The 21746-nt window shown below is 35.0% G+C and overlaps 3 protein-coding genes across 7 annotated transcripts; 1 reads left to right on the top strand and 2 right to left on the bottom strand.

Moving 5' to 3' along the window:
• The first annotated feature begins 4558 nt into the window (after window positions 1–4558).
• Window positions 4559–10335, top strand: LOC108995893 (probable pectate lyase 8). 3 transcript variants are annotated; one of them, XM_018971554.2, is made up of 7 exons: window positions 4559–4837; window positions 5329–5382; window positions 6674–6745; window positions 7788–8430; window positions 8561–8664; window positions 9250–9388; window positions 9502–10335. In XM_018971554.2, exons 1-7 carry the CDS (start codon window positions 4731–4733, stop codon window positions 9721–9723), a joined length of 1341 nt encoding a protein of 446 aa, XP_018827099.1. In that variant the 5' UTR covers window positions 4559–4730; the 3' UTR covers window positions 9724–10335. The 3 variants fall into 3 exon arrangements, with proteins under 3 accessions (XP_018827099.1, XP_018827098.1, XP_018827100.1); XM_018971553.2 differs by having other exon boundaries at window positions 5317–5382; XM_018971555.2 differs by lacking the exon at window positions 5329–5382 and having other exon boundaries at window positions 4560–4837.
• A 3032-nt stretch (window positions 10336–13367) lies between these two features.
• LOC108995894 (50S ribosomal protein L18, chloroplastic) lies at window positions 13368–17129 on the bottom strand. Its single transcript, XM_018971557.2, has 3 exons — window positions 16814–17129; window positions 14657–14818; window positions 13368–13805 (listed from the first exon to the last, which is right to left on the bottom strand). The coding sequence occupies exons 1-3, from the start codon at window positions 17003–17005 to the stop codon at window positions 13656–13658; spliced, it is 504 nt and encodes a 167-aa protein (XP_018827102.2). The 5' UTR covers window positions 17006–17129; the 3' UTR covers window positions 13368–13655.
• Window positions 17130–18535: 1406 nt separating this feature from the next.
• LOC108995896 (rhomboid-like protein 14, mitochondrial) lies at window positions 18536–21360 on the bottom strand. 3 transcript variants are annotated; one of them, XM_018971561.2, is made up of 3 exons: window positions 20957–21360; window positions 19604–19757; window positions 18536–19483 (listed from the first exon to the last, which is right to left on the bottom strand). In XM_018971561.2, exons 1-3 carry the CDS (start codon window positions 21152–21154, stop codon window positions 18975–18977), a joined length of 861 nt encoding a protein of 286 aa, XP_018827106.1. In that variant the 5' UTR covers window positions 21155–21360; the 3' UTR covers window positions 18536–18974. The 3 variants fall into 3 exon arrangements, with proteins under 3 accessions (XP_018827106.1, XP_018827107.1, XP_018827105.1); XM_018971562.2 differs by having other exon boundaries at window positions 18551–19752; XM_018971560.2 differs by having other exon boundaries at window positions 18552–19757.
• Window positions 21361–21746: the final 386 nt, after the last annotated feature.

The following is a 21746-nucleotide window of genomic DNA, read 5'->3' as shown; positions in this document are numbered from 1 at the left end:
ACGTCTCATTGATTGACCCTTTGCTAGCTTGCTACTTGCAACGTACGATTCCTTGTTTTATTTGTTTTTTCAATCAAATATGGTAAACTAACCTTAGGAGTAGTAGGGGGACTAGGGTTGAAAATTTGGATTGGTCTTTTTCACTATTTATTATGCTTACAAATGGGGGAATTTCATAAGTACTTTACTTGTAATATTTGTTGTTCTTTTCTTGTAACCAAAAAGGGTAAAAGAAATGATATTTGTAGTCCAACATGTGAGTTTCGCACATTTCTTTAAAAAATAGTGATTAAATTTGAGATTCACATAAAATAAAATTATTTTTTAATGATGAACTCTATTTTTTTTTTCAAATTGAATTTACACGAGATACATATCCTAAGATTGTATTTAACATTATTTAAAAGATAAAATATTAATATCGATATTTGGTACGAGTAGTACTAGAGATCAATGATGTGTTGAGCGATAGTTTACGGATATAAACATACTGCATCGGGTAAACCTTCGTCTTTACTCTTGATTCTTGAATAAGACGGATATTCCATTCCATTTTGTTTAAACTTTCAACTTGTTTATATATATATATATATATGAGAAATGCTTTGGGATCCAAATTCGGGACTCAAAAAGTGTCTCAAATGATTTTTTTTTTTTTTACTTAATGATTAAGAAAATATTTTTTCATAATGTTATGAATTTTTTTATTTTTTTAAAAAATATTTATGATGATTAAAAAATATTTATTAAAAAATATATATAAAACAATAAAAAAGATAAAATGTACTATTCAGTAGCCTAATTCGGGCCACTTCTTCGGTGGCTCTAGCAAAACTCATATATATATATATATATATATATATAATTCTTAAGTTCAAAGAAAGTCAAAGCCCTAAATCATAACCAACTCATGTTAGATTGGTCCACATAATCAATGGCCCTGGCCGGGAGGTTTGTTGTAGATCATAATGCTTTGTGTGTACCTTTTTGTACACGATGATGAGAATAGAGCCGTAAATAAGGGGGACAGAGGAGGTTCTTGAACAGAAGTTAGCCGTAAATTGCTATGATGGGAGCCACTTGGTGGTTGCATGGGAACATCATCGTGTCTTCAAAAAGGCAAATAGTCAAGGGACTCGAAAAAATATATTAATTATTAATTAATTTTATTTTTTAGTGTAATATACAAATAAAACAAAATATTAATAAGAAATTCAATACCCTACTCTCCTTAGGTCTGACAAAAATTAAAATTTCACCATTTTGAAATTTCTTTTCCCGCGTTAATCCTTTTATTCCAAATTTCTAATACAAAATAAATTCAGTTTGCATATAATAATTAGTTCGCTTGAATGACTTGAAAGGTTTTTGAATCCTTGAAAAAATTTAAAATTGAGAAATGATATATGCACTCATACTCAATAGAATGCGTAATGTTTTAAAATTAAATATGGACTCTTTTAAAAATAAAGTAAATAAATATGAACCACATGAAAAAAGTAATTTTTAATAATAAATCTCACTCATTTTTAAAAGAAATACGCAATGATTGCAAAACTCATGAGTATATCTAGTATTATTTTTTAAAATTATACAATTTTCAAGATCTTACAACTTCGCTCGAGGTCGGGATCATGTCAATGAGATTAGTGAATGTATTCTGTTTTAATTTGGTGGGTTCCCTAATTTGTAGCCCATATTTTCAATCCAAGCTATCTACATTCACTATTTTTGTTTCACTTCACCTTTTTTTTTTCAATTTATTTAAAAAAAAAAAAGAATTAGTACAAGGAAAAGGCTAATATAATGTTGCCGGTGGATATAATGATCTTATCTGTCAATATTTATCTTCCAATTCATTTTATATCGCATAAGTTTTAATTAACACATATGAAAAAGACAAGATCATGGATGTAGGGCATTTTCTTTCTTTGTAAGCAAAATGTTGGGGTTTAATAGGCTATTAATTTCAAGACCTAGATCTTAATTAGTGCAAATATATATATATATATATTTTTTGGATCAAATAAAAAAAAATAAAACTTGTATATATACAACAACGTACCAATAAAATATTGGGTAAGATCACTCGAACCCAATTTCAAAAATTTAATCCATTGAATAAGAGATATGTATATGATAACACGACACATGAACACGCTCGCGAGTGTGTACATTCAACCGAAATTCCAAAGAAGCCAAATCCTCAAATTGTGTATTGTGGAAGTTGGGAAAATAAACTTTGGATACTTGAACTATCCGTGACAAAAGACATGGATTTAATTAGGGGTACCAATATCAACTAGCAATTTTCCAATTCAGTTGGCGGCCTCATGCCTACAAAAGATTGTCAACTTGTAGGATGAATTGAAACTAAGAATCTTTTCCTACTCCTTGATGCAAGGCATTTATAAGCATCATGTGAATGGTTTGATCAAATTTGACCAAAGTGGTTCATATATTGGAGATCTTTATAAGGTTTCAAAACATGATCATCATGGATTTACACCGAATCTTCTAATTGTGTTATGTTTGCAAAATCAAGTAGTATTTGTGTTTATCAATCGAAAGTTGTGGTTTTTAATTGACGATATCTTTTAACTCAGAGTCGGTTTGGATTGGGCATCTCACTACTATTCAAAAATTTCAACTCATCTCATCTCATAATCCAAACGGGATTCAACAATAGTTGGTCAAATGACTCATATAATGGTTCTTGTTGTAATAAAAAATAAAAAAGGTCGGGAAGAAATTTATAAAGGTGGTATGCATTGAGGTTTGCCCGACCATAATTCCATGCAATGTGGAAAACATATAAGATTTATTTGGTTCTTAAGCAAAGCCACATGCATGCTACACCGAAATATGTGTGATCACATCATGTTGCTTTGAGCTTCTTCATGACTTCATGGCCATGGATTTATTTTCAGTTTTGAGTTCTCGTTTGACCTCATGTCTTGCTTGCAGCTCTTTGGCCCATGTACAAGAAATTAAAATAAAAAATAAACAAAATAAAAACATTGAGATAATTAATTTTAGTGAATAATTTTACCAAACAACCAACCCCATAAATTGGGTTGGCATAATTATTAAAAAAGAAAAGAGACCGAAATGAAAAATATTAAAACAGCTTGTAAGCATTATTAATTAGACCCCTTCATCTGGTTGAAACGTGTTGGGTTGGAGAGTCCAACATCTTGAAAAAGGCCGTGATTGGCGCCTGGGAATTACATCTATTTTAATATATATAATAAAATAAAATAATATCAACCTAACGCGTCAAAGTTGAAAACGAACAAATAATATAAAATAAACAAAAATAACCATTCTTAAATGTTCGACGGTTAGTGACTGTTGGGGGAGGTGATTAGTTATACGATTCAAATTATTTCATTATATTTTATTTTATATATTTTTTTTAAATTCTCACATAAAATAAATAAATAATTTAATTTTTTTAAATCTAAAATAAAACTAATATTAAAAAACTATATTCTAATAATAGAGATGAAATTTATAAACTAATTTTATCTCGTCTCATTTCATCTTATCTTATCTGTATAGTCAAATGAAGTCTAAGAGTAAGCTTAGGTTAATTGCCCATAGTGTATGTTCCCTCACATGTTAATTTCCCCATTTCCTCTCCAAAAATAGGAGAGTAATTTAGGGTTTTTTTTCTTGTGTGCCTATTGCTTAAGTCCCGCATTACTTAAGTATAACTATTATATTACATTGGCCTCTTATATATTAGTCTATGAGATCAAGGTAATACAAAATACAACTCTAATAAGTTTAAATTCTTTTTATATTTATAAATTTTAATTATATTATAATATAGATCCAAAAATTATTTTTAGACCAAAAAATAGTTTCTAGACCCAATGGATCGTGTGGCTTGGACAAGGGATGCGGTGCGGTTTCTAGATCCAATAGGTCCACCTCGCCCCGCATCATGTGAGTATCACCTCTATTATTATCACCCTTGTGGTCATACGAAGCTTTCTTTACATTATTCTTGAAATGTATGTATGTATTCCTTTTTGCTATGAAATAACTTTTGTTCCCTATTTTTACTATGTTATTTACAAGTTTAGTATGTAATATACTATATATTTATTGTGGGACCATTTTTATTCATAAACGAAAATGTTAAAGTCACGGCTACTGCTCACAATATCTACACAAATCCCTTATTGTTCACGCCATTGCTCGTGTGACCCTAGTAAACAATGCGGTATAAGTGTGAAGTGTGAGAGTGAATAATGACTGATGTATAATAAATCTTTAATTTTTATTTAACTCTTTTTAAAGAAAAGAAAATGAAGGCATAAAAAATCTTTCAAACTATGTTGTGGGTTAGTTTGTCTAATTTTAGTTTGTGTGGGGATTGGTTACGGGAAACCTAACCAGGGTCAAACTCGCTCGAGTTAACGTCGACGAAAATGTTTATTTCTGTTTTTTTATTTTTTATTTTTTATTTTTTTGATTTTATTTATTTAATTTATATTTAGTTGTCTTTCTCGTCTCTATAAAAAGGTCGCTTTGTTAGAGCTCGTTCTCTGACTATCTCACTTCTGCTTTTACTACTGCTTCTTCTGCCTTTTTTTCTCCTCCGCATTCGTGTGTCTCTCTTCCTCTGCTATACACATCCACAGAAAAAAAAGAGAGGTTTTAGAGGGAGACTAAGAGACATTGAGAATTTGAGAGACAGAGAGAGAGAGAGAGAGGCAATGGCGGTTTCTAGGAGATGGGTCGGTCTGTGCTCAATGGTGTTGGTGATGATGTTGTGCGTGGGGACAATAGCGAAGGTACTGGAGGAGCAGATCCCAGAAACTGAGTAAGTCGATCACTCTCCCTCTCCCTCTGTGAAATTCCGTACAGCATTTTCTCAGAAGTACATCTTCACCTCCTCTGTTTTCGATTTTGCGTAACGCATTTTCCGCCATTCCTTCCACTTTAGGGTTTTTCAAATGGTTGTCTCTGAAACTTAAACCATCTTTCCGTAATTTTCTTTTTTCAATCTGGGACACGATAGGAACAGCTTCTGCGAAAGTTACAGCACAGAACACTGCTCCTCATTTACTCATGTCTTTGCGGGCTCCATTAATGAGTGCTATTTTTCTTCTTTTTTTTTTTTTCCACCGAGCTTTCGTAACTTTGTCCCTCACATTTATTGTTTTTCTCCAAGGCCCACCTAATCCTCCTCTCCCAAAAATAGCAAGTAAAACCTTAATTTAGCTTCAATGGCGTCTCTAGAATCTCTCTCACGTTCTGTAAAAACTCTCCGAGGCAGTTTCAAAGCTTATCCCATGTTAGTCTCTCTTACAGGAATGGAGGAACAGAGAAATTGCAGAGCTCAAGCAACTCGTCAATGGTTGCCGGGTCAGTGCCCATTAACCCAGTAAAACAGTTAATTAGGTGCTTGAGCTACCAAACAAACAGTACCCCCAACGTTAATGGCCGTTGTCGGTTGTTTATTTCTTTTATTTTTTTTATTTTGTCTCAGTGCATGCGTTTGTGTTTTTACTTTTTAGACCGTTGGTTAATTTCGTGTTTCGTTGAGAAAATCTTTTCGAGCAGTGGTGGAAGAATATCAGCCGTTAGATCCATAGGCCAAGATCTGTATCGTTTGTTCTTTTAACCCCAGACCCGACCCCCGAAAACAGATCTCTCTCTCTCTCTCTCTCTCTCTCTCTCTCAATGGAAACCCCTTTATAACGGTTTTACTAGAATAGTGAGCGAGCGACTACTGCTGCAATGTCCTCGAGCGTTGCGCACCGACATAGACTATGTCTCTGTCCCCCCCCAACTCTCCATTTCCATTTCTGTTGTACTTACTCGCTATTACCTACTCGACACGTCGTCATTTCTAATTTGCCAAATAATATCCTGTATTTGAAGGAAAAAAAAAAAAGGGTATTCGATATTAGAAATTCGATTCAGTACGATATTGGAATCTATCGGAAATTATCTTTCATTTTCGGATTGGTAGGTTTAGTATTTTTTTATTACTTATTTATTATTTATAGTGTATTTATTATTTATCATTTTTTAAAATATTTTTTTAACATTCTTAATCAAAAAATTAAAAATATATATAATTTTATTAATAATAACTTTCTTAATTATCAAGTAAAATAAAAAATTGAAAAAAAAATCAAATATAAAAAAAATACTAAATAGATATTAAGAAGATACTAATTCTATCATTTTCCAGTCTAGATTGCTTCTTGATGAGTTTTTGTTCTTTTTTCGTTTTACGGAAATGTGAAATAATTGAACAGGTGTTAATTTTTTTGTACTTGTATTCGATAATCACGAAAGACAAATTGATCGATAAAATATAAATTTTGTCTTTTATTTTATTAATTGGAGAGAAAAAAAAAGGAGATTTGGCATAAATTGCATTTTTATTAAAATTATTTAAATTCATATTATATATTTATTAAAACTATATTTCGACTTATTTATATATGATTTTACATCGTATATGTTTTATATATTTTCTATTGGTTTCATGCCAACGTTGTCTGTTAAATTGTTAATGAATCAATCGTTAATAGTTTTGCGCAGTGAAATTAACAAAAAAATTGTTGATTGTTTATGTGCTTATATATATGCTAATTAGTGGAGTTGTTTCTTCTTCTTCATATGATTTTTTTTTTTTTTCCAGTTCGGAAGTGAAGGAGGGCTCGAACGAGCATGCAGTGGATAATCCCGAGGAGGTTGCTTCCATGGTCGAAATGTGAGTCTTCTCTCTCTCCCTTTATACCATTTTTTTTCTTTTAAAAATGATATGTAAATGACTTAAATAGACCAATTTTATACAAAATACTTATAAAAAAGTAGACTCTACTTAAAAAAAGTGTAAAAATCATTATTTTTTATTCGTAAAATCTACTTTTTTACAAAAGTCTTATATGAGACTTGTAGTTAACATTACTCTTTTCTTAGCAGTGTTATACCCACCGAAAATGTAGCACGAGACGGGTATCATAACATCATTAAAAAATACTTTCTTAATCATTAAGCTAATAAATAAATAAATTGTCGAGACCCAATCGGAACTCAACTGTCGGTGAGAGTATCATTTTTTTTTGTTTTTGTGGTCTCTCCTAGTACTTGAAAAGGTACAACAAGGTATGCCGAGGCTGTTTGATTTTAGTTAACATTACTCAAAGTTATAATAATAATAATGCGGGCGTCTACCGTTTGAAAAGTTGCTTTGTATTGTATGAGTGCATGTGGCATTTATATGCGTCCTGCAAAAGTAGCTAACAAAGATGATATTGCCTTTTAGAAATGGGTGGCTCAGTGTCAAAGATATTAAAAGCATCCTTCAACCTTCTAATATTATAATTATGAGGTTTGGCAGAATATTAAATTCTGTATACCATAAGGCCAAACAGTGCATGTCATTCTTTTCCGTTACACTGAAAAAGACCCATTGACAAAACGGTCGCTCTGTAGGCTGCCCCTCTGCAAAGCTCAAACTTTGGTCGGTGTAGCACTTTTAATACTTCATTGATATGAAGAACGTTTTACCTCCACCGACACACCACGGAGGAATTACTTGTCTTTTCAAGCTTACAATAATTCTGTTAACGTTAGTTTAGTAAAATGTAAAACTAAACTAATTATCTTAGATTGTCATTTTAAATGGTTGATATACAAAAACAGCTTTAAATGTGTCAAGATTAATGATCGAAAACGATTCAATTTGGGAATCCTTTAACAGCTTCGGTGATGTTAATGGTGGGACTAAATCAATGTGTTTGATATGGCAGGAGTATCCGCAACAGCACTGAGAGGAGGAAACTGGGCTACTTCTCATGCGGAACCGGCAATCCCATTGATGACTGCTGGCGTTGTGACCCAAATTGGCAAACTAACCGCAAGCGCCTTGCAGATTGTGGCATTGGTTTTGGAAGGAATGCCGTTGGTGGACGTGACGGCCGCTTCTATGTCGTCACTGATGCTGGCGATGATGACCCTGTCAACCCAAGGCCCGGCACTTTGCGCCATGCTGTTATCCAGGAAGAGCCTCTCTGGATTGTGTTCAAGCGGGACATGGTGATACAATTGAAGCAGGAGCTCCTCATGAACAGCTTCAAGACCATTGATGGCCGTGGGACCAATGTCCACATTGCGAATGGAGCATGCATCACCATCCAGTTTATTACCAATGTCATCATTCACGGCCTGCACATCCATGACTGCAAGCCTACTGGGAATGCCATGGTGAGGAGCTCCCCGAGTCACTTCGGGTGGAGGACTATGGCTGATGGCGATGCCATTTCCATCTTCGGTTCGAGTCACGTTTGGGTGGATCATAATTCCCTCTCCAATTGTGCTGATGGCCTTGTTGATGCTGTCATGGGCTCAACTGCCATTACCATTTCCAACAATCACTTCACCCACCACAATGAAGTATGTTTATTTTTTTTTATAAGTAACAATGAAGTATGTTTATTATTATTGCATTTCTGCTTATTGATTTTGCTAAGATATATTATCTTAATTGGGAGACCGACATCTGCTTTTTTGTTTTCAAAAACAGGTGATTCTGTTGGGACATAGCGACAGTTACACCAAAGACAAGCAAATGCAAGTGACCATTGCGTACAACCATTTTGGAGAGGGACTTATCCAGAGAATGCCAAGGTAACATCTACTTCTGCTTTTCATGTTAAAGCCCTTATATTTGAAAACAATTGTTGTTCAAACATGATTTTTTTCCCATTATAATTCATACATTCTGGTCTGGATTCCCATTTCATGTTTGAACTGTCGAGTATTTTTATTCAATTCTTTAGTTTTAAAATTGCGTCAGTCCTAAGTTCTTATTTTTCTTTTTGAACTGAATCAGAAAAGAGGGGAACATGTCATACACACGGAGACCATACTCTCCCTTTATTATAGTAATTAAGATTACTTTTATATATATATATATATATCCAAGTACAAAATTTTATAACAGGACAATTTAAGGAATCTAATTATTAAAAGAAAAAAAAAATAATAGGAAGTTTTGTAACTAAAGCTCACAGAAAAGACTCCTTAATTAGAGAAGGCAACCAATTGACAAATTTGCCACTACCCATGTTTGGGTTGGGCTCCTTTAAATAAATTCCGAACCTCTAATTTGACCTTTTACTGCAAAGAAATCAAGGAAGACTTTGTTCATATTTTTTGGCTTGGAAGTTTTGATCAATCTGACAAGAAACCAATCTATGATTATCAATGCAGGTGTAGACACGGATACTTCCATGTGGTGAACAATGACTACACTCACTGGGAGATGTATGCCATTGGTGGAAGTGCAAATCCCACAATCAATAGCCAGGGCAACAGATATGCTGCACCCACAAACCCTTTTGCAAAAGAGGTATTGTATATAACTCAAAATGTCCTCTTGCTGCCAGCAGTCTCTCCATGGTCTTCTTGTCATTACAATGTGTGAACTCATTGATTGTGACTGACAAATTTTGTCTTGGGTAGGTGACAAAGAGGGTGGAGACATCTCAAAGCGAGTGGAAGGGCTGGAATTGGAGATCAGAGGGGGATTTGTTGTTGAATGGTGCCTATTTCACTCCATCAGGAGCTGGAGCTTCTGCCAGCTATGCCAGGGCCTCAAGCTTGGGTGCCAAGTCTTCTTCCATGGTTGGCTCTATAACTTCTGGTGCTGGTGCACTTGGCTGCCGCAGAGGCCGCCAGTGCTAAGTATATCTATCACCCGAGTCAATTAAATTGGCCAAAAGAAAAGGCCATTACCCCAATTCTCTTTCCTTTAAATTTTCAATATTACAGCAGCATCCAATATCCATATTATTACTCCCATTGTTCTGTCATCTGTCTTTTCACATATGTCGACGACAAGTGTACATTCTTTACACATGTCATTATAATGGTACTGTTTGCTCCCATGTCCCCCACCCCAACTCCGAGTTTGTGTACCTTTTATTTATTGCTCAACCTCCGCCTGCTTCAACTTGATGAAAGCAAAGCTATTTTAAGGAGCAGGTGCGGAAGAGTTGTTCATTGATATTCCGCTTCATGTGCTTCTCAGCCTCATCTCCCTCCTCTCTCTCTCTCTCTCTCTCACCTTCTAACCACCCCTGGTCTCTGTCTCTTTCCAGTGTCAATCTTGGCCCCTACCCTACATACTGTTGTCTTTTGGGTTTTATAGCATTTGAGGTTATTCAAGTTTTTGTGTTTTTTTTTTTTTTTTTACCTTTTGGGTCTCTTTACTATATATTTTTTCGATGTTTTTTTTGTCTAGTCATACTGAAACTATGAATGCCAAACTGGAGTTACGGAAAAGATTGTTACAGATGATGCATAGCAATAGCAGTGATGTTTTTTTTTTACCTCTCTCTCTCTCTCTCTCTCTCTCTCTCTCTAACTTTTTGGCCTCTTCTTTGGCAACGAAAGCACCTCTTTTTACTTGTGGTTGCGATTGTACCATTGTGGGCTGTGTTAGGTATTATTATAAGCGTGTGCTCAGCTGTCATTTGTTGTTTATTTTGCCGGCAATCGTGATTCTTCCATGTGCTCATGAACCGGCATACCCACATGACATTTGATCATCAGCTAACCAGCCAACAATTATGATCCTTTTCACCTTTTGGTCTTTCCAAAACATTTCACTGCAAACCATTGGTTTGACTTTGACAATTTTGCCCTTAGTTTCCCTAATCCAACTAAGAAAATTGTGAAAAAAAAAATAAAAAAACAGAAATTGTGATAACATTCCGACACATCATCCATCACAAGAGGATAGGAGAGAGAGACATGGGTGTAGTTAGCATTTTCCGAGTGAAAAACATAACAACTTCAAACAAGCACATGAATGTAGCAACATCAACAATTCCTTTAAAGCAGGCCGGAAAATTAAAGAAAAAGGAAAAAGAAAAAGAAAAAGAAAAGATTTATGAGAACATGCAGCAGAACATGATAAATAAGCCCATGAGGAACTCCAAATGCCCCCACCACTTTGCTTCTGGGCAAAACTTAAATGATGTTTGCCCCCCACCCAACCCTAAACATGTCCATGGAGATATCTATCTGTTCATTGCTAAACTGAAACGAAAAATGGATGATCCAAACCAGAGGCGCAGTAATGAGGATGAAGACCCCTAATTCACATGTTAGATAATGTACTATTCAGGGCTTTGCATATGCGATGGGGACCATATTGCATGTGAGTGAGTTTTTTTCTCTTTAAGAGATGGGTGGTCCTTTTCATTCTTTTTCCAACTTGCACACTCGGTGATCGAAGACGTGTGATAGCTGCAGACAAACCGAGTTTTATGCACTTCTGCCTCCTCTTTCAGAGACCCTTTTCAAGCTATGTTCATACTACAAACCCTAGTTCCCCCCCCATCTTCAAGAGTTCTCATGCCTTGGAACCACTAATTCTCCACCCAAACCCCACCAAAAAAAGCATATTTATATACCGTACCAGAAGTAGTTTCTGATAACCTGATTCCCATGTGGTGTGGGTCTCTGAATTAGTGGGGCATCGAGAGTCTCCTGCATGCGTTGTTTCAATTGCTTGAACAATCAGATCATGAGGCAGAGTATCTTGGAGAAAACGTTGCCTTTCATTACAATATCAACGCAGATGTTATACAGTTCACACGTTTCTTATATTGCCAAATTGATATGAATTTTCGCACTCCAGATGCCTGTTTTAGAAAGGAAGGAAAATAATTATTCATGTCTTAAGGTCAGAAGAAGGGCAGCAATGTGCAAATATAATCAATCCTCAAAATTAATGTCACAATCCTGTACCTCCACCGGAGTGGAACGGAGTCACTGTAGACTTTATTTTGGGATAATAAAAGGTTAGAGGTTTGGGCTCATATTTGTAGGCCCATGGTCCATTTACTTGTTTTCTGTTTGGCCTTTCGGCCTTGTGGAATTGGCCCGCCGTGTGTTTGGACTTTTGTTGTACTTGATGTTTCAGTGTGTTGGGCTTTGGCCCGTCAGTTAGCAAAGGTCTGACTAGTATATGTAGTGGGTGTCGCTCTTTGTAATGGCAAAAAATCCTTAATCAGAAAGATACTTTCATTTTCTCTCTCTCTTCTCTTGAGGCAAAAAATTTTAATCAGAAATAAAATTTTTACAGCGAGTATTTGAGGTGTGTTACAATTGATCACATAATCATATCCTGGATGGATGTCAAGGTGTTCTGAATAGGCAGGGGATGATTTCAATAGGCTAAATAATGCTTGTAGAGGCATTATTCCAAGTTAGCAACAGCGCTGGATCTTCAACTCATCACGACAAGTAATATAAGCTAAAGCGCTAAGCCTTTTAAGGTTTCCACATTTCTTTTAGGAACACTGTTCTTAAATATTTACTTTTCAAATATTACTCAAATATAAAATAAATCTTTTTAAATTTTAAATTTTTCATTTAATCATTACAAGTTTTTCAAACTCTCAAACAAAATACAAAATCCTATACAACTTTTCCAAACTTCTAAATAAAAATTATATTCAATCAATATTTTAACTTTATAATATTTATATTCAATTTTTTTCTCTTCTTTTTCAAAACTCAATAAAATACGTTAATTCAAATTATTTTATTATTATTTATAAATTATTTCACTATTATTTACAAATATTATAAGATATTTTTAATATCCATACAAGCTGATAGATCATAGTAAACGACACTGGAGATGTCCATAAATTTCATCACTCGGAGGTCTACACAGTTCGGATAGTCGGAGAATGCTTATCATCATTTCCTAATCCCGACACTGCTGCAATTGACAGCCGGCTCCATTCCGAGCAAGTAAATCCTACGCTTGCTTGCTTCCTTCTCGAACTGAAGTCCGAACTCCTGCAAGAAGAATGGATGCCTTGTGTTCCTTCCAAGTCCTCTCCCCTTTCATGCACTCCATGATTGGACTCATGATTGCAACCAAATTCCAAATGCAAGCAACACCGATAAAACGAAGCCGAACAATAGACTTTTTAAGTGATAGTGTGGAGCTTATGTCTAGAATTTTTCGTGCTATTATTCTGGATTGTAGCAGCAAACAATTAGCCACTCAATGAGGGAGCCTTTTTCTGAATGGCTTTAACCTATCCCATGCATATCCCATGATTTTCGGAGTGATCAAGCAAGAAGTTACCTACTTTTAATAGCAGTTTGAAGGATCGAAAAATAGAAGAGAGAAAAAAGGATTCTTTTCAACATCTTTTATGCTCCAGGCGTTGGCTGTCTCTACTTTCATCCCATGTGAAGCTCCTCCTAGAAAAATCTCCTACTATATGCCGAATTAGAATGACGACCTACTTTAAATGAACATATGTGAAATACCATCATGCAAGTAAAACTTAAAACACTTGTCTTCAAATACATCATTGAATATATCAAGCTTGTCTAATGTTGGCTGCCAACTTAGTTGTGAGGCGGAAGGTTTGCTTCCTAAATCAGAGTATGCATTATGGCTATCAGCTACAGAGGAAAGATTCCAATTTGAAACTTCCTTTTCAATTCACATGAAGAAAGAAGGAAAAACAGAAGCAAAAGCCATTCTAAAAACAATCCATTCACAAACTGATGCATTCTTCCTTCCCAAAATTCCACATTAGAAAGACATGGTTTTGAAGAAAATATTGACTACCTAAACCTCAGAATTGAAGGCCATTTTCTCGAGCTGCATTGGCAAGGGCTTCAACACGTCCATGATAAGGGTATCCACCTCGGTCAAAGGCCACTTTTGTGATTCCTTTCTCCAAACAGGACTTTGCAATGACTTCACCCACCTTCTTTGCCACCTCCTTATGTTAGAAATTTGCAAAGATCAGGACTTTTTCTCTTGAAAAACAAAGTTAGAAAATAACATTGAAGAGGAAGAAAAATAGCCAAATTATTATAAAAAAGGGGATAACAATTACCGAATTACTAGCCAAGACACTTGGATTTAAGTGGACATGAGAGATGGGGCTTTGCCAGCATTTACTTGCAATAGGACAATTCGCATACAAGGGTCAAAGATTTAAAAAACAAAAAAACCCCCCCAAAACAAAACCCACCGCATTGGTAACAGAAGAAATAAAAGTTTCAGACCCATAGAGGATCAAATATTGCCGTGAAGACAGAGTACCCAAAAATCCAGCTTCAGATGATGATGATGCATTTAAGACAGCAGAAGATCAATATTGCCAAGTTTAGGAAGAGTCCAGATATGTTTGATGGTGAGGGCAAGCGTCTAATACAGGAGCATAAATTTTGTATGATGAGGCTAATGGATTTGAGAAAAAAATGAACTGGATCATAAACTCGAATATATTACAACATGCAATGACTAGGATACACAATACAAGGAAATACAAAAAGGAAGCACTAGAATGGTTGAAACAAAGATCCGGCCAAAGAGATACCTTAAGAAGCTGTTATCTTTCTTTCTTTTTTATAAGTAGAAGGTTGTGTCTTTCAAACAAAACATTTTATTCTATTTTGCTCTGAACTTTGAGCCCAAATCCCCACCGGTGCGTGGGTGTTTGATTTGATTAGAGAGAGAAGAGAGACTAAGACCAAGACAGAGAGACCATCTTTTTAGACCAATGAATACAGTTAGGTAGCAACAGTTTAGTTCAGATAATAAACGGATAGATACTTGTGAACTTACAATAGTGGCACCAGAGCTATAATCAAACTCCTCAGATATGGGTTTCTGCATGGTTGAAGCCGAAGCAAGTGTGTGCATCTTGGTGTCATCAATCACCTGGACATAGAGATGCTTGTTGGAGCGGAAGACGCATAACCTTGGCCTTTCTGGTGTCCCTTCAACCTGATAAAACAAAATATTGATGGCAAAATAGACAGTCACAGCACCACCAACAATCAAGATTAGCATATTTCAAAATGTAAAAGAAATATATTAACCCAAAGTACAGAAACAAAGATTCAAAGAAGAACAAGGTCATGCTCCCTCCTCCATAGGAAAAACTAACAAAGTAGGAAAAGAATACCACAACAGATAAATATCTAAGTATCGATGCACTTGGAACTACGGTAGAAAGTTTTATACAAAACAAGTTGTCAACTGGTGCAATGCGCAGGAATAATAAAAGTAAGTAGTTAAGAGGTGGGGAAGCCAAATGGGCAAATAACAAAGAGTCAATAGCTACAATAAGATAAATAGTCTTTTTTTATTATTGAAAAAGTAACAATAAAATGATAGAAAAGTTAAATGCAGGAAACTCATAGAAACATGTAATGAGAAATTAATAACTACTATAAAATGAAAAGTCTTTATTTTTTCTTTCTATTGAACTAGTAATCATAAATGGCGGGAAACCTTTTGTCTTCAAACCTTTTTTTAATCTTAATTTCAAAAACATGAGTGGGTTTATTGTGGCAACAAAGACAATACAATGAAAAGTCCTTTCTAGCATGTGAAGGGTTAGAAATTATATAGGTGATAGATTCAAAGAAACACTCGCAAATGTTCATTTTCTAAGGTTGTATAACGTGAGGTAAGCAAGATACTCAGTTTTAGGTTAGGCAGCGATAGAAAATAATTTAGGTACAATCATTCCATTCTAAATTTGCAGATCCAAAATTCTGGGAAGAATGCAAACGGTCTGCTTCTTCCCATTTTTCCTAATATATATAACTCAGAAGTACCAGCCTCATGCCACTTGAAATGGATGGCAAGCACCCAGTCACAAAAGAATTTCCATTTGACAAAGGTTCTCGCCAACACCTCATTATCCTTGCATGTAGGATCCCAGCAACTCTTTGCTAAATCACCGCTAAAAGATTACCGACTGTCATTTATATAAGAGAAATGATTTGTACAAGCTCCAAATAGACAAGCCCCACACAAGCCTTTGTAAAAAAGTGGACCTTATATAATATCTTGCTCCACTTTTTTTATAGACCTGTAACGCTAACTCTAGCCATAGGTAAAACCTCATATAAGCACTGCATGAAGTGTAAATTTACCGACCATGATGAATAACCTCAAAGCTTGTTGAGCAGGACCCTAAGTTCCTTTCTCGTGAAGTAAGGGAACAAAAAATGAAAAGTTTAATTCAACCAAATGCGAGTTTCCAAACCTCAATATCAACTTCAAGACATCAAGTCGTTCAATATCTTGAAATCAGATAATAAAAGACTCATCTTTATTAGTATATTACGCATACCAATTAGAAAAGGCAGGAAGATTAAAAAGCAGCTAAATCAGATCAAAGGAACCAACAGAGTGGTTAAAAATCGACAAGAGCTACCCACTTGACCAGAAGCAAAGAAGAAAAGATGAGAACGGCGGGGAGAGCCTTGATCAAAGAAAGCAGCTTTGTGCAGCTAAAATAAAAGCACCAAGATGAGAATAGTGATCGAGGAAGATTTGCATAAAATTTTCTCAAAGAAAGGTTAGAGCACCACTAAGATGAACATAAAATTTTGAAAATCACAACTCTTGCTCTGCCAATCGAATCAACTCGATTACACAAGGTAAAGCAATGATCACCTTTTCATTCAGGCATTTCATTGGCAATTTCCGAAACACAACGCCTGCCAAGGCGGAATTCTATTGTAGATGTTGGGTCAGTAGCCGACGATGAGTTTGGGCAATTTATTTCAGGAAATTTTGTGAACTCTAATGTGATAATTAAACATATTTCAAGGACTTCTGTCAAAGCCCAAGAAAAAAGAAGAGATTAACAATATTCTAAAGCCATGGAAATAGATAGCTAAAATTTTACATTGAACAGACTACGATAAAGAACTACAACAACATTGTAGATGGCGAAGTAGAGAGATGGGCAGAAAAGAAAACCTTTTTTCTAATGCGAGAATGGCGAGCAGTCCTGTCTTCCCTTCTGGTGGTGGCTTTGGCTTCAACAACAAGAGAAAGAGAAGGGCGTGGCCTTTGGGTAGAAGCAGAAGCAGGGGCAACAAACTTCGGCCCCATCCATAGCTGTTGGGAAGAGGCCAATGCACTCTGAAGAAACCAAGTGGAAGTAGACATTCTCTCCAATCCTTCCCCCCGCTCTCTCTCTCTCTCCCCCGCAGTCCTCTCGGTAACCGTTAACTCGTAATACTCTACACCTTATCCCTTCGCCCCTTCCTACCCGACCTCGCTAAAATAGGACAGACATAGACCCATCTTTTCTTTCTTTTAGGCAACTTTTATTTCTCGTTTATTTTCACAATTATTATTAACTTATTTTATCTCTTTCAATCTAATTATTAAAAAATTTTCAAATTTTTACATGCAATCTAATTATTCTCTCCAACTCATGCAATGTGAGACTTCATTTATCATCTTTCTTTTTCATAATTTTAGATTTAAAAAAGATGCAATCTAAATTTAAGCACATATGTATAAAAGATTGGTTAATGTTATAATTACAGTCGAGTTCTTCTACTCAGTAGTTCTATACTATACATCTACTAAAAGGGAAAAAAAAAATGTGTAGGATAAGACTGATGAGTAAAATTTTTAATTACAGTCATGGTAAAAGGATTTTTCCATTTTAGATATCATGGGATCTAATTCACTACTTTCTCTTACACAATACAAGATATTAATAGGGTTATTTTCCCTTACACAATCTAAAGTATTATAATCCCTATTTATAAAATTAGTCAAAATTGTAACTTTTTATTTTTTTTCATAACTTGATTATGGAGTTTTCGGAATTTGACATATTTTATTACTAACTGTTAATAAATTAATTAATTTCAGAGAAAAGAATGAAGCATGATAAAAAGAATATGAATTATTTTGAACTTTTTAAATTTTAAATTCTGACCTTTTAGATTACTTAAACTTAAATAATCAAATTTATAATCATTTAAAAATAAAAATAACTAGTCACACACCTTTGTGATTCACAGAAAACTTGTTAGTTTCTATAATTTGGGTGTGTAGTTTTCTAAATGCTACGTTTTTCGAGTGCTAATAATAATAGTAATTAGATATAGATGTAAGAACGAAGTCTTAGGACTCGATTGGATAGTGAGATGAGATGAGATAGATAAGTTGAATAAAATATTATTTTTTTTATATGATTATTATTTTGAGATTTGAAAAAGTTAAATTGTTTATTATATTTTGTGTTGAAATTTGAGAAAGTTGTAATGACGAAATGAGAAGAAATGATTTCCATATCCAAACAAGCCCGGAGGAAGTACAAAACGTGACAAACCTTTAAAATTCTAAATTGTCTAGTAACTATTTACACAAAAGTTTCAAATTATTTTAAATTTTAAAAATTAAATTCATGGTCATATAATATGGCTAGATAACATGACTTAATAAAAACAAAATCCCTGCATTAAAAATTAATAAATATGTTAGAGATAAGAGGGATACCATCAAGTCACATTGAACTCACCCTTAATGACAGTGTTATCAATTATCATATTAAGATCTTATTTTAGATTAGTAAAACTTTTCTTGAATGGAGTTTTGGGTCATACAAAGCGAGCTGAACCCCGGATCCTTTCAGATTTTTTCTTTTTTTTTTAAAAAATAAAAACTGCAACACCATCCTTGCAACTTTAATCAGAAAGACCCAATTCAATATGATGTCAGTTCATGTCTTCTCTGATCATGAACATGAAAACACATCTTACACGGTTACATCCCAATGCCAAACATCAGGTGCACTACTTCCAGTCTTTCTGGACCTTCCAATTTAGTCATAAATTAGTGTTAAACAAACTGAGAATGAGGAGTTAACCCAGAAGAGAAGAAATATGTTAAGAGTTACTCAGCCAAAGTAGAAACCATAAAAGCAAACACAATATAGGGAGGGCCAGAGGAGTCGATGATGAGAAATTGAAAATATTATATTTAGAAGTAATGTCTTGCTAAATATATCTGCATTCTTAAATTGAATCTTCTTTATTCTTCTTGTGATTGTGTCTCCTGTCTTAATGATTGGACAAGCACGAGGGCCTCCATCATGAACTGAATCAATTGATTGATATCATCTCCCAAATCTTTCCATTCTCCTACGACGTAATTCGTCTACAGGAAGGTCACGAGAATGGTTTGATACCTGATGGGGAGAAAATCCATTGTCATTTCTATTTGCCCCACACATCTCACAAATGCTTAACCAACCAGAATTATCATATGTACATGTTTGGCATCTCCATCTATCGGAAGCAGTCCTCCCTGTGCGATCCCGACCAACATTTCCTCTACCAGAAATTCGTCGTCGTGGGGATCGAAACAAGCCCTTTACAATCCTCACTGGCCAGCTCAATGCGCCAGCGAGACCCCTGAAGATTAAAGTCAATGGATCTGAGCCTGAATATCTACTTTTCAGCCGCAGATAGAGAAGCCCAGCAAGTATTCCACCAAGGTGACCGAGGAATGAGACACCAGGTACAAACATTTGGATGAGAATCAACTCCGCCCATGCAGCATAACGTGCCGGTACAACTACCCCATGCACGTAAGAGTAGTTTTCTGACTGAGAATTCAGAACAACTTTCATGGCAAAGAGAACACCAGAAAATCCAACAGAAAACTCAGAGTAGTAAGGTCTCTCGTAATCAAAGAACAAGAGAAGGGATTTTGCTAGTAGCAGTGTGATTCCCTGGGACATACCAAGAAGAGCAGTAACCATAGAGGCAAATTCAGCGCTTCCCATTGAAGTCTCCAACTGGATCCCCTTCCACAAGAGTGACATCATGTTATAGACCAGGTGAGATTCGCCCACATGGTAGAATGCCGACAAGAAAAAACGCTTCAGGTCCCTGTGCTGCCAAAGCAAAAATTTGATTTTCCAAATGAGGAAAACATGATCATAAACAGCTTGAGAAAAAAAGGCCACCAAATTGACCCCTTCTTCTCACCATAACCGAGTGAATCAGTGTTGAATACTTATGAGGAAGACCCAATCGAGACAATATTAATGATACATAATATACTAGAAATGTAAATAGAAACTGGAAATTCTACAAATTTATTTTCTTATAGAGGCATATGCAAAATTTGGTAGTTTGGGACATTTAAGCCTTTCGGACATAAGCAGTATGTCACCAAAGATGCTACAGTAGTCATATTAGTCAAGACCAAACTATAAATTCCAACATCGGATATTCCTTTTCATATAGAAACCCAAACGATAGGGTTTGTTACCGTTTCCTCTGTTTAAAGTAATTGAGAATATTTCCAGACAATACGTATCAACAATAGAAGGAAAAGAAAAAATAACACAAAATTAACTTCTTTTTGTGGATGTACAGGTAAGTAAACATCAATTCTTTACAGAGCATGTTCATACCACAACGTCTGACATTTAATTTATTAGGTCTACTTGAGAGGTTTCAACCAATTCAGAAGCTGAAGTTATCCTGACATCTGTCCCAATTCTAAAATAAGTTGGGCTAGCCCATCAGTGAGGAACTCAAGCGTCTATCAATATATTCTGCTGTAAATTATATCTAGGTACGGTTCCTTCCGAACAAATAGAAGTAAGATTGTTCTAAGGAAACAAACAAATGTCCCACAAACATAATGCTAAATCCCACCTCAACCTGAATCAAGTAGCGAACAATCCCCATCATGTTTTTAATTTTAAATTTTTTGCTTTCCTCTCTTCAGTTCCTGAACTGTAGACCCATAAGACTATTACTTAACAGAAAGAAAATCAATATAAATAATTGATTCTGTTCATATCTTGTACTTGATGAACAAAAGTTATTTTGTTATTGCCTTGCTCAGGTATCCTGTACGGCTGTACCCTTGGTCTCATCGAGAAACATAAAATTGGTACTCTAATTATCAAGGCGAAAGGGATTAGGGTTTCGCAATAGTTTGTACTGAATTCGATTAGCATAAGATGAAGTTTGTATTTATTTACTAGGAAACGAAGAATTCAGTACATGTAGAAGTAGATACCGAAGAAAAAAATTTCTTAATACGGAGAAGTTAGAGATGAAATGAGAGAGCGTGTACCTTAAGGATGAGGTGGGCATTGAACCAGACCTCGTCGATGGGAGGGAGGATGGAGTGGAGAAATCCGGGCCTCAGATAAATGACAGTATTGGCAGCGAGAAGGCAGGCAGTGACAGGGGGCTTCCGGTCGAGCCTGTAATACTCGCTCGCGGCGTGGAAAGCCAGCAGTGGCAGCATTCTCCCTCTTCCTCTCTCCATTTTTTCTCCTTCGATTCCCAAAATTCAAGGCACGCACGGAATGCTCAACGTTGGCGAATGGTGAAAAGCTTGGTCGCCAAGCAAAGCACAAGCCTCAGGGTATTTATGCCGAGCGGCGTGAGCGCGATGGTGAGTTGATAAAGAGACTTCTAGGCAGTTCATGCGTTGGGGTCCTTTTGCTTAACGCAACGTCCAATTTCGGTTAAAATAATATTTAGAAATTGATGTAAAATTAATATTTATAAATTGACGATATGCTAATTTTTTTAGTAAACAAATATTTATAACCTAATATGTCTGAATAAATCAGTTAATCTGTGAATTTATTTTTGAAAAATCTTAGTAAACCAACATGTCTCATTTAGGTCTGATTTGATTTTACAAATTTTTTAAATCATTTCATTACATCTCATTTTATCTCAACGTCTAGATGTTATTTAAATACAAATATTTTTTAATTTTTTAATTTTTTTATCTAATCATTATCTAGTCATTACAATTTTTTCATAATCTTTCAAACAAAATATAAATTTAATTTTTTCAAATTTCAAAATAAAAATTATATTCTAATATTTTTTTTATTTTATATTCA

The sequence above is a fragment of the Juglans regia genome, chromosome 12, assembly GCF_001411555.2.
Source record: "Juglans regia cultivar Chandler chromosome 12, Walnut 2.0, whole genome shotgun sequence".
Classification (NCBI taxonomy): domain Eukaryota; kingdom Viridiplantae; phylum Streptophyta; class Magnoliopsida; order Fagales; family Juglandaceae; genus Juglans; species Juglans regia.
The sequence above is the reverse complement of the archived record's forward strand: the minus strand, read 5'-3'. Positions and strand labels throughout refer to the sequence as shown.

What these genes read in the sequence shown, in the direction of transcription:
- LOC108995893 (XM_018971553.2), top strand. Translation starts at nt 4,731, where the DNA reads ATGGCGGTTTCTAGGAGATGGGTCGGTCTGTGCTCAATGGTGTTGGTG. An exon ending in ACTTCACCCACCACAATGAA is followed by an intron (nt 8,431 to 8,560) that starts GTATGTTTATTT and finishes TTTCAAAAACAG; the next exon opens with GTGATTCTGTTGGGACATAG. An exon ending in CTTATCCAGAGAATGCCAAG is followed by an intron (nt 8,665 to 9,249) that starts GTAACATCTACT and finishes TTATCAATGCAG; the next exon opens with GTGTAGACACGGATACTTCC.
- LOC108995894 (XM_018971557.2), bottom strand. Translation starts at nt 17,005, where the DNA reads ATGTCTACTTCCACTTGGTTTCTTCAGAGTGCATTGGCCTCTTCCCAA. An exon ending in ATTCTCGCATTAGAAAAAAG is followed by an intron (nt 14,819 to 16,813) that starts GTTTTCTTTTCT and finishes TTGTTTTATCAG; the next exon opens with GTTGAAGGGACACCAGAAAG. An exon ending in ATAGCTCTGGTGCCACTATT is followed by an intron (nt 13,806 to 14,656) that starts GTAAGTTCACAA and finishes TTCTAACATAAG; the next exon opens with GAGGTGGCAAAGAAGGTGGG.
- LOC108995896 (XM_018971560.2), bottom strand. Translation starts at nt 21,154, where the DNA reads ATGGAGAGAGGAAGAGGGAGAATGCTGCCACTGCTGGCTTTCCACGCC. An exon ending in ATGCCCACCTCATCCTTAAG is followed by an intron (nt 19,758 to 20,956) that starts GTACACGCTCTC and finishes TTGCTTTGGCAG; the next exon opens with CACAGGGACCTGAAGCGTTT.